The sequence below is a fragment of the Chelonia mydas genome, chromosome 8, assembly GCF_015237465.2.
Source record: "Chelonia mydas isolate rCheMyd1 chromosome 8, rCheMyd1.pri.v2, whole genome shotgun sequence".
Classification (NCBI taxonomy): Eukaryota; Metazoa; Chordata; order Testudines; family Cheloniidae; genus Chelonia; species Chelonia mydas.
The window spans coordinates 70,083,939-70,096,656 of record NC_057854.1 but is presented as its reverse complement, the minus strand read 5'-3'; the positions used below and the strand labels follow the sequence as shown (position 1 = coordinate 70,096,656).

The window sequence follows — 12,718 nt, the reverse complement described above, 5'->3', positions numbered from 1 at the left end:
AAAATGAACGTTTTTACAAGCTGAATAGATGTGAGTCCAGATGCTGTCTCCGTATGTCTTATGCATTTCATGATTACAAACAAACTGCAGACTCCATATCAAGCCATCTAAAATGGTCTGGATATGAGCCCAGATGGTGTCCCCATATGCCTTATGAATTTCACTGTGTAGGGACACAGCAGAGCATATATAAGCTTGGCAGAATTTGATATTTTTAAATATAATTTTGAAAGATGTTTATTTTTAAGCATTTTTTACATTTTGATTTATTTAAGTTTCCATATTTGGGGAAAATTGGGGGGTGGGGATGTTTCCAGACAATTATTTAATGATAGATGTTGAGATTCAAAAAGTTTAGGTTGATAACTACTAAGCACAAAATTATCACATATGAGAACATACAAATAATGTTCCTTAAATTAAACGCTAAGTTCTCCAGCGGTGTCTTTCTTCCTTTGCATAGCTGTAAATTTTGATTATGGATTGAGATATTTTTCCATTGGTTTGTATGTGTTTGCTGACATTTTCTGATAAAAATCTAATCTAAGTATAGTATCAGAGCTGGTTTCTGCATAGTAGGCGTCTTCTTTAAAACATACAAGTTGGGTTCTTGCACTGAAGTTTTCTGCACCATGATCAAAACAGGCCCATCAAGAGTTCTTGAAAATAGTTGCATTTGAAAATAATTGACATTTTACAGTCATCCAGTATATTTTAGTAGGAACAACACTGCCCTAGCTAATAGATTTTCCAGGAGGGTCATGACGGCTACTCAAAATGGAATCGTCAATCCTGCATGGTACCATGTACGTCTGAAAAAAAAGCCCTCAGGGTAAACAAACAGATAAATGACATGGTAGAAAGTGGTTAGTGGGCAAGTTTACCAACTGCTACCTAAAGTGCAATAAGACCAGCCCCTCTGCTGTACACAGTAGATGAAGACTAGTTAAATACTGTAGAGGTACATCATGGAATTCTAGTGCATCCTATAATAATGAAGACAGTCAGTCCACATCAACTTTTAAATTACTCAGTCTACATGTAAATAAGATGAACAATCAACTGACTACTGGCCCAGATCACTTGTCTAAAAAAATACTGTACCTATAAATGAAAAAATGTTATTTAAAAATACAGTACACAGGAAAGTGTCGCTTTTTGTTTATCCACTGTCAGTTCACAACAAAAACATCTGATCAATTTAACCCAAATGCTTGACTGGCCTAAATCCCTGAGAGGAGGAGAGAGAGACACCCAGTTACAAGCTGAATATACACAGTATGCTGAAAAAAATCTCAACATAAAAGAGCCTCTTGGCAATAATATATAAAATCTGCAGGATCACCGCCATGCAAAAAAAAAAAAAAAAAAGTGAAGATTTCACTTTAAGCTGCACATAGAGCAATTTTTAGTGGGCTGGTTCCTAAACAGCTAGAGGAAGAAGGGTAAATGTATTTAGCAGGGTGGCACACACATTTGAAAAATACTACAATTTTTTAAACAATTGATATTTTAATGAACATTGTTGTCAATTGTTTAAGTAGCATTGTGGTGGTGAAGAGCTCTATTCTTGCTTTTTTCACATACATGCATCTTTATTCTGGATTTTCAGTTTAGCTGGATAAGTGTATGATCCGTTCTCTGTTCTACTCAAACAGTGTTCGCACTGGTGATCCTGCTCTGTCCTCCAGGCAGTGTTTAGGTTATTAGAGATTAAATGGGCATTCCCTTTATTGACCAAATGAAGGGAAAGTATAGGGTTAAACATTTCATGTACACTTGACATCACAGGGTCTTGTTTTTTTATATTGGTTGGGCAGCCTCCACCACTGGTTAGTGCATGGAAAACGTGAGGCTTGGCATGCTCTGCTTGTCTCAACAGATCTACCAACACTGCTGTTCTTGATGTGTGACGAGCTGTTGTATTAGATCTGCAGTTGCCAAAGCTAAGTCTCCAGAGATAGGTCAGACATTCACTCTATCAAACAGCTGCAAACTCTTTTGGGCTCTCCACCTCTATAAAATTACTCTATATGGGCCAACTTCAGCATTAATGGAGAGCTGGGTTGCCTTTCCAATGGGTAGGTTTGATCGTGAACAATGAGTAAAAAAGAAGATATGAATGCATGAAGTTAAAGACAAGTCAGGTTCTCGCTTACACACTACAAAAATGGTTGGAAAATGCATTAATTTGAAATATGTCCCCTGTTATGCTCCCAAGGTCAGTAAGACCCCCTTGTGCTTGATTATATAAGTTCTGGTCATGTTAGCCAAAGAGACCGGATGTTTACAGGTATTTAGGTGCTACACTCAGCACTGTAACACCTAACTAATTTAGGAGCCTAAATCTCATTTTCAAAAGGGATTTAGGCACATAGGAGCCAAAAGGTTATTGACCACCCTGAACTCAGCAGTGCCTAAATATCTTTAGCAATTTGGGCCAAGATATCTGTGATACCTCTTACATTTACACAGCCACGTTTCCCACAAATTCCCTGAAACAAAAATATAGGGTATAGAAATATGTAAATTGCTTGTTAGGCTAGTTCCCTCCTCTAACCCCCGTTCACCTTGACACATGCACTTCCAGCATGTCAGTTGGGTGCCCTGAGATGCATAACACATATTCAGAAGGAGAATATAGACTCCATGTAGTTTCAGTGATCTGCAATAGCTGTACTTCTGATGTTAGTTACAGAAAGAATTAAGATATCCTGGGACTAAGAATGGAGCCCTTAACTCAGAGTGAGAAATCATTACTAAAAAAGGATATATACCAATGGCCAGAATTTCTATATTTTATCATGTCCTTTATCCTAGCTATAATGTACATCATCCAAGACATTGAGGAACTACATATCAACCACTTGACTACACTTAAGTCAGGAAAATATCCAAATAAACTTTTAATTATGATACAATACTTATTACAGTAAAAATTGGCATTTTTTCTCTTCAAAAGCAGAAGCACCAGTCTTACATGTAACATAGGGTATGAGTGATATCTTAAGTGAAATACAGCATAATATAATGAGCAAATAGCATTTTAGTACAGAACATAATTTTTAAAAAAATTTTCATACACTGAAATCAGCTCAAATGGAAACAATGTCATGCTGAATTAAAAACTCAGATTTTAAAAATCCAAATCAATCAGAAAATGATGTACTGCTGAATAGATATATGAATAATTAAAATGATAAATAGCCAAAAAAAGGCTAGAGAGGGCATTGTCATACAAACATGACTAGTGTTCAGATTCCCTCCCCCCTCCCACCCCCATAAATAAATACATAAATAATGGTGCAATGCTTTTGTTGGAAAGTAAAGTGACCTTTTAATACTTAAGAAGTATTTTTCAAATGTTGATGTAGTTTTTATGTTGTAAAAATCAAGTTATAAATCAGACAATTTTTACTCTCTTATTTTCAACACACTTCCGTTATTATGAGTGGACTGTGAAAAGAGATGATGTCCAGTGTAGTGAATATACATCAGCTTCATCATCATGTGATTTCTGCAAAGGCCGTGATGTGGTTCTAGAAATTAAAAAAAAACAAAAGCACACAGTTAGCTATGTATAATCATCATAACAAAGATTATTCCTATTTTTGGCTTTTGAAACATTCTTATGCTTGGAGAGTTTTGTAGTATAATGTAAATAAAAATGTTCCTAAGTGCAGTGCTGTCCATCCCTTGCCATAGCAAATCTTTTTTTAAATATTGCAAAAATTGCATACGTAAGTACAGTGACCAAAGTAACTCAGTGATATAGTTCTACAACATTTTAGCTTGTAATGTATTTTTCATTTAATAATTTGAATACTTCAATTAGTAGTTTTATCGCTGTCTTATTTATAATTAAAAGCTAAATTTCTGGGAATGCAAACTGCTGCCTGAAGCTGATAGTATTCTGTTTTAGTGTTAATTACAATTTTAATGTTGTGTTTCTTTTTAAGTTTAATTGCTCCCTGTGAGCCAGATGGCATGGAATGAAGTAGTGAAATGCTAGAATTTACTTGTTGACAGAACATATTAAAAATTACTTCTTCAGAACCCCTGCAGCATCATTTGCAATGTTCTTCTGTTGCTTCCTTCAACAAGTGTATTCTTTAAGCGTGAGTGTGTGTGTGTATAAGTAACAGGTTTTACTTCACTTTTTACTTAAAACACAACACAGTAAAAAACTGTAGTGTCCAGCATAATTATGTGGTCCATTGTCATGCTCCAGTCTGAAACTATTTATGCAGGTGGGTAACTTGACGCACATGAGTCTCATTCACACACCTGCTGAAGTGTTTGCATTTGGTCCCTAGTGGTGGGATTCTGCAAGGCACTGACAGCCTATTCCGTGGTACCAACTGTTCTCAACTCCTATTGTCTTCAACATACAATCTCTTTTCTAAGGAATTGTTTAAGCCACCACCATGAAACATGTTTTAAACAGACAAAATGAAACACAGTCCTATTGATATAGGGCCCTATGCATCTCCTCCCATGTGAAAATGCATGGAGGAAAATTTAATCTGGAAGTACTGCAGATTTTGGTGTACTGTGCTGTAGGATCACATCTTTTCTCTTGCCACCTTCTCATATCCCCCAGCAGTAGGACAGCAAGTAACGTGGAGACAGTGCAAGGCAAGAAAAATGGGTAAAGGATATGAAAGAAACTCTGTACATGCCTTATCCTACTGTCACTTAGTTTGACTCTCCTAGGTGCTCCTTCCATCATCTCTCTTTGCCAGTAACACTCCTAACTGTGTTCTCAATTGCTCTCAGGCTGTGGGCTGGTTTTGTGACTCATGTGATGGGGTTCAGAGCTCACATAAGGGTCATTCATATTGCACCATCCTTACTTTTTTAGAAGGAATTTAATCTGTGCAGGAGAGGAAAGGTGCTGTTTCAAGTGCAAATTTCTTAGCTCTTCCTTTAGACCAGTCTCCTATGGGGATAGGGGCATTTTATGGAAGGGAATGTAGTAGTTACCCATCGGAGGTGGAGAGATGGAACATCCTACCATTACACCATAGGTCCCTCTACCTCTAACCCCAGTCATTCTGGTGACTTTGTTCCTGGCCTCGCAGCAAAGGGACATAACTATGTTTTATTTAGTGAGGTAGGGGGAGGGGAAATAAGCCATGTTTTCTATTATGGATTTTAAAAAAAATACTGGAATAAAAAAGAAAAGCTTTTGGATTTCTATAAAGTCTCTGTTTTAATGTTACTCAAAAAGATAACAAAAATGCTTTAAACAAATGACAGTTGATTAAATGGCTAGCAAATTACTTTCTCTAATGATCATTTTGGATTATGACAGAACTTGATGTGAAGAAGTTTTCAGAGTTTAACAGTGTTAATACTTGGCAGAGGTTTCTGGACTGTCGTCAACAAAAGAGAAATAAAATTAGATTTCTGAAATGGAAAACAACATATTCAGATGAAGCTCAGGGAACTATTTACTTACTGGGCCAAATTCTGCTCTCAGTTATGCTTGTACCGCCCCAATGAACCCAAAGCAGTTGTAGGGGATTATGACATTTGGCCCAATGTATTTATATTTGACACCTATTTAGACCTGAAAAATGATACTGTCAACTTAATCTGATTGTTATAACAATAGATAAACGATGTTTAGACAGCAAACGCCTCATTGAAAGAGATTAGAGAAAAAAATATTTACTCTGTTTTTTCTTTAGGTAACATTTTCAGAAAATGGGACTTAGGTAATTTTGAACATTTTACCCTTTGCATACTTGATGATACTTTACATTAATATTCAGTTTCTCCTGTTGTTTATGTGGATTTTTCACATAGCAACAGAGAAAAGGAAACATATGCTGGCAGGTACTCCTGGTGTAGAAGATGTAGAACTGAAACTGCTTAGTTCATTGTTTTGAAATGGGCTAGATTTTCACTCTAGAGATACAGTGCTCTTCCACAGAAGTATCCAATGGAGGGGTTAGTGGAACCCAGACTGGTGGTCAACACTGAGTTTCATGGACATCTTTTCCCTTGGGGGTGTGAAGGAAGCAGGAGTTATGGCCTTCCAAAACCATAGATCCTTAGGATCCCCATGAAAGGGAACACACAGTCCTGCAGATAACTGAGCCACCTGCACTACTCTGGTAGCACAGCTACTGTGCATAATCCCCCTTTCTGAGGGAGTGAGAGAGAGAGCGAGAGTGTGTGTGTGTGTGTGTGTGTGTGTGAGGGAGTGAGAGAGAGAGCGAGAGTGTGTGTGTGTGCGTGTTTGAGAGAGAGAGAATGCACAGAGTCCAAGTTAAATGCTGTTTCAGTTGACATTACTTTAGGAGTGGATACCTACTGCTTAAGGAAAAGAGAATGCCAATGACAGTAGCTTCATCCTCCTACCTCTAAAATCCAGCTGGTCACCAAACCCCTAGCTCACACACACAGGTGCCTCTGTGTAGGCTCAGGGCAAAGGGTATCCTACTGAAGAGGAATTCCTGCACAAGATCCTCAGCAAGATCTGCTAACTTAGGATTCCTTCCAGTTATGGAGAGGTTGATCGTGTGAACATCCTTAAAACTTGCCCAGTTATTTTCAATGGATTTTGCAAGATGCCATTTTAAATAGATCAAAAGTAATGACTTTCTTGTGCCAAGGCTGATTAGTACTGATGCATGCAAGTGTGGCACTGTTCGTGCTTTCAGATATAGCCTTCTCAGACGTAGATTCTGAGGAAGGATGATATTTAGAGAAAAAATAGACTCCCTCTAGAATAAGTGACTCTTCAGTTGCTTTACCATGCCCGTTTACTTCAGTTTAGCTTTATTATGACAGAGAATTCAGTGTATGAAATTTGCAACAATACCAGCAGTTAAGGCGCACACAGATGCAACAGACAAACAAAAACACGTGCATGAGAGCTCAAATCCTCAAACTCCATGGGAAACAGTTATGCCACTCAGTGCTCAAAAGAATTAGGATACAGTTGGGTTCTGTTAAAGTTTAGCAGTTTTACACATTGGTACACTGTTTTGTGTTATTTTAAATTGACAGTGTGAAGTTTGTGGAAGCAGAAAGAAGATTTTAAACACTTCATGCTTTGTAATTATTTCTTCAAACCAATAAAAACTAGAAAAGTGAAATGCTAAAAGTTAAACCTTGAGTGCAGGTTTACGTTTTGTATCCCACGTTTTGTAGCATGTTTTTATGTATTTAATTTTGATTTATAACCTGCTACAGACTGTAAAGTGCATGTTGTACATGAAAAATTCCACATCATCTTACTTATGTTTTGTATTTTCCTTTACACAGATTTCACATTTTTAGAGTAGGACATACTCTTTTCTGTTCTATAAAAACAGTCTTTACTATAGCTGTGAATTCTTAAAAATAGCCATTTATGCAACAAAATTTCTTTTTTCAAGACACTTTAAAAAAAGTTCCCACACTGCCTAGAATGGTGGAGTTTAATTTAAAGTTAATAGAAAAATTAAAAAGAAGCAATTCAAAAAATTCTGTAGTCGCAGAAAATTAGCTCTCCCATATTTAAGTCCCAACACACAAGAATATCTCCTGGTTCTACAGGAAAGAGATGCATTTTTAGAGAACACAGCAAGTAATCCTTCAGTGAAATGTCACTTCTTACAAAGTTCTCAACCTGCACAGAAGGCTAACATACGTTATATCTGCCTTTGCTTTAAAGCCACACTTCAACACACTAGTGCGCTTCTGCGCACATACGTTTATTGCCTTATGTGAAGATGTTCGAAACGGTTCATTCGTGTTATCCAGGAGAAGAACCTAACGAGGTGTGCTTTGAAGGAGTTTTGTTGTAAAGGATCTTCTTGTTTGTTATCAATATCTGGATTCTGTAATACCTACAATATGTATTTTTACAGAAATCACATTAAACATATTTTCAAATTTCTTTTGTTCAACTGCTATTTCACTGTACTACTTACTGAAACTCAGATGCTGTGATCATGTAATTTGCATTTGAAATAAAACTATTTCACATAAACATCTACTTGGAGGCAACTGTAGTGTAACAATGGGAAAGGGATGATGAGAACATATATTCAGATGCTTGATTTCAGTAAAATTTGGAGCTAAACTGCTTTCTATCCTTTTTTGAATGTGCTCTCTCCTGTGTTTACTATACATATTGTTGACATACTGAGTGATCAAGATATAGCCATATGGCCACAAAAGGTCAGCAAAATTTCTCATAAGAAATTTAAACCCATGCATACTGGTTAGATGGCATGCAAGTGAGAACAGATCAACCCACAGGTTCAAATATGCATGTATGGCAACCTCAATACTTACCTGGACCTCATCTCCACAGCAATTGAGCACCTCCCAATTAAATAATAATAAAAACACTTCATCTTAGCATTTAAGAATAAATGTACTCAGCCCTAAGCTTAAAACAGCAGTTTTGCATTGCTGAGCCAGTACTGGTAATGATCCTTCGTTGGGGCGGGGGGGAGGGGAACACAGCACCCACAGCTTCTGAGCATCACAAAGACAGGATATCTTCCTTTCAGCACTGCTTAACCACCTCCATGCATCCCAATTAAACAGACTTGCTAGCTAATTAATAACCACTCCTTGCCATTAAGTGGCATTAGGCTCAATTCAACTTGCTAAGAAAAATTCCAGTTAAGTGTATAATGTCTCCAATAGGTGCACACACAAGGAAGCTTGCTCATTGTTAAGTCATATAAGGGAGCAATACAAGTTCCCCTGTGCAGCTGGCCATCTCTGCCAGCTGGCATGGAGCTGTGGGGAGTGGCAGAGATATGGCTCTCCTTTCTCTCATTCCCCTTTCTGTGCCCCTGGTGATGGCAATCGGGAGCATTCACTGTGGTCACGAGAGTGCATGGGCTGGAATTGTACTGGTCCTAGCACAAGTGGTTGCAGTGGAGAAGGATCTGTGCACTCACCTCCATTGGCCACCCAGGAATGCACCACAGACATAGGTATTGGGCCTGGTAGCAGAACATCGGGGAGTTTCCAGGCATGAGAAGAGATTAATATACAATTCTAAGATGGATGAGCAAACACCCCTTCCACTGGGGCAACAAATGAAGTCAGTTTTAAGCAAGAGAGTGGCTCCATTTTAGGGTTTTGTTTTGTTTTTTTTATTGAAGAGAAACAGAATAATTGAAATGTTTCTCCCCAGCACTGCCTTGGTCCATGGCAACATGATCCTGTCAGAGTTCTAGACATGCACAGTAGTGATTTGCTGTCATTAAGTTATCCTGACTACTGCTACAGCAGCATGTAAACTGATAATAAGGAAAAGAGATACTCCAATATTCCAATACACGAAAAGTCAGGATTTAGATTTAGGATAGTCACATTTGTATATGCTTATCAACAGGGGAGGGAAGGAAAAAGCATCATGCATGCCAGCTTTCAAGCTTGCCTTTGTCTCCAGTAAAGACCATATTATAAGAGGTTAGCTAGAAAACAAAAAAATGAGTCGATAATAAAAGCATCTAGCAAGAGATTGGAGTTTGAACTAATTTAGCCATAAATTAGATTAATTTTACACATCTCTCTATTATTTATTATTAATTATGAATTACTATTTGACTGTTTCTCTGGATCCTATCCAGAACTGTAGGGTGCTCCAAAAATTTAAATCACACCACTGAAAATTTAAAAACTTTCAATACAAGACTTTAGTTCATCAGTTATTTTCCAATGATAAATCTTCCAGTTAACTTATTTTCTGAAAAAAGAAAGATGATTTTCTCACTGCTTAAATCATCCTTCACTCTTCAGCCTCTCTACCTTGGGACCCCTAACATGCCTAAGAATCTGAAGGACAAGGTGGGCTTTGCAGCAAACCCTGGGCTTGGGCTGAGCCAGGAGGGAAATGAATTACAGTGCTGAGGACTCTCATGGAAAACACGTGCTGCTATCCCCCAAACTGAGAATGCACCACAGATCTCAGCTGAGGGAATATGAGTTGGAGAGAGAGGCAGTCTCCAAACCACTCACAAATGGTGGACACATTCTCTCAGGCAGAATGAAGGTATTATGCTCGCAAACTCATCCAGTGGCTTCACCCAATCCACCATTACATAAATCTTGCCTGAATTAAACCTCAGACAGATATTATTGGATGAGATGGAAGAGGGACAGTGAGGAAGAAAACACTAGCTTCTATGAAATCTTCACCCCAGAACAGCCAGGAGAGAAAGGTTTTAGTGGCCTGACTGGATTTCTGATTAATAGGTCAGCTCTGTGCAGAGTTAAAATGTGTGACCTATGATGGCTCCTGCCCTGCCTCACTGGCTTTTAGCCTAGGATAACACAGCACAAAAATAAGGGATGTTTTCTTTTACTAACACAGTCTGTTTTAGGCCAGCTAACATCTTGTTTTGTTTTGACACCTTATAGAGAATTTACTGAATGGAGTATTTTGAAGGTATATATTCATCAACTAAATGCAAATGAGACTGTGACCTCCTTATAACAAAAACTCAACACAATTGACCTAGACATATGTGGTTATAAAAGTCATGTTAGATAATTCTGAAAAGATATCTGCTTTCTCTTCCAAGGAAATGAACCAGAAACTAGGGTCTCATTCAGCAATCCTTACTGGGGGGGAAAAAAAAATCTCATTTTCAAGTGATGGGCATGTGATGTGAATTGGTTTAAAAAAAAACACACTTTTTTCTTATGCTTAATACAAAGAAGTACATTAATACTAATTTGTACTAAAGTGAACTCCAATGTTTGTAAATGTAAAACTTTGTTTAAGTGTCCTGCAGGATATGAATTTGTTTACCATCTTCAAATGAGAAGAGAAAATATTTTAACAAGTAATGACAGAAAAGCTCATTATAAAAATTAGATTTACTTTAAAATTTGCATTCGTAGTTCAAACTTTCCTTTAGGTAAATATGTCTGAAGTATTGTCGTTCCTTAGTTATGTTATCTGTTTCAATGCCTGCTCGCTAACTAAATTGTTCTGGCATAGCCGTACCTAACATTTATATAACAGAACAGCATCTTTGCAAAAGCAAAATTTTTAGTACAGCAAGATAACATGAATTTTAAATACAATGCAATAGTTATTCCTGCCAAGCATTCTGATTTACGCAAGGATCCTGTCACTAGTACGTGCTAATCTAAAATCTTATTTGTTTTGGCAAGAGACCACAGCTTTTCTCCAGTTACTGTGCCACTGGTGTATTACGCATTTTATCCTACATCATCATCACTCTCATTCAGGAGTTATACCTAATCCTGCAGTCCTTCCTGAAGCAAAGATATCATTGAACCTGGTCTGCAAAGTTAACATACCCAGAACTTTCACTTACTTGAATGTGAGTTCTGTACATGGGGTGAAAGTTGTCCGAGTATACAAGACCAGCGCTACACCCCTTTGCACCTTTTCAGCCCTACACAGGGATCCATTGGCTGCGCACTCCTACATGTCACAGAAAAGGTCACTGCACTGACCCCACTTAGACTTGTGCTTTTATGTATATAAGTAGCCCCCGTACTGTATGCAGCTGGCTTGGAGCAACTGCATAGCAACCCTACATGTAACCTGGGGCTTGGGTCACAGATTTCATGACTCCAACTGCTCCATGTTCCACCCAATCTCAGCCTGAATACTCAATGCCAGTGTCTATTAAAGGATCAATTAACATAGTTAAGGAAGTCACTGAAATCTTCACCCTCAAATCTCCTTACCTGAAAGTCCTTCGCTGTCAGCATCCTAACACCAGCACTCAGCCCTAAATCTGTGGGATGTTAATTCAACACCCAGTTGACCTGAACTGGTGAGATGGAACATGAGAAGTGGATTGGTTTCCAATGTAACCAAACCATAAAGGGCACGAATGGAAAATGCAAGTAGCACGTGCTCCCGCCTTTGCCCATTTACTCCTGGGTGTTTCACAGTCACATTGTACATGACCTGATATGTCTGCAGCATCACTAGGCATGGCTGTGAAAAGGGCACATTGCCGTAATTGTGTCTAGGGGCTGGCAGACTTCACATCATTCCCAAAACACAATTGCTAGAAGGGTCTCACAGGGGAAGCCTCATGTGTCTCATAATATGTTCTTTTCCCTGCTTCTAAAACAAATACTCCTTAATGGTAGCATTTCCTGCTACCACTCTACTGAGACAGTTTGGGACACAGGATACAAGCAACAATGTTCAGTCAATCCAGAAAAGTTAGCAAAATCACCATCACATTTTGGTATTTAAAATGAAACCGTCTGGATAGACGTTACCTTTTCTAAAGGACTTTCTACTCGTGGGATGCTGATCATTGGCATCTGGGCCAGATTATCCATATGAGAATTTTCATGTTCTGGTTGTCTTCCTCTAAAATTATTTACCACACATACAACCTAAAAAGGTCAGAAGGTAGTTAGAATAATGAACAAGTGTTTTACTTATTTGAGCCTGATCCTGAACTCCTTACTCAGGAAAAACTCCTACTGACTTCAGTAAGAGATTACTGTAGGAGACCAGAAATATCAATGAAATAAAATAAACATACCCACTTTGTCCTCCTGTACCTAACCCTCTAAATACCAATTATTTTTAAACTATCCTGAGTTCAATGAACATTTTACCACAGTGGAAAAGTCGGGAGTGGACCCACTCTCACCAGAAGCAACGGCACAGTAATTCTCGTGAAGGTAACATCGTAAATGTGACTAAATGAACGAGATTGACTGAAAGAATCATGTGAGCGTGTTA

At 38.0% G+C, this 12,718-nt stretch overlaps 1 protein-coding gene across 2 annotated transcripts in view; it reads right to left on the bottom strand.

Moving 5' to 3' along the window:
• Positions 1 to 323: 323 nt before the first annotated feature.
• The window catches only part of PLPPR5 (phospholipid phosphatase related 5), a 57,132-nt gene continuing 44,737 nt past the window's right edge, over positions 324 to 12,718 (bottom strand). The window contains exons 5-7 of one of the 2 annotated variants that reach the window (XR_006283359.1): positions 12,244 to 12,363; positions 1,972 to 3,539; positions 325 to 1,884 (exon numbers count right to left, since the gene is read on the bottom strand). Coding sequence is in view for 1 of the 2 variants with exons in the window: in XM_007062597.4 (XP_007062659.1) it covers positions 3,507 to 3,539; positions 12,244 to 12,363 (153 nt within the window). In the remaining variant the exon portion in view is untranslated. Of the gene's footprint in view, positions 3,540 to 12,243; positions 12,364 to 12,718 lie in introns of both variants that reach the window. The other variant, XM_007062597.4, reaches the window with a different exon arrangement.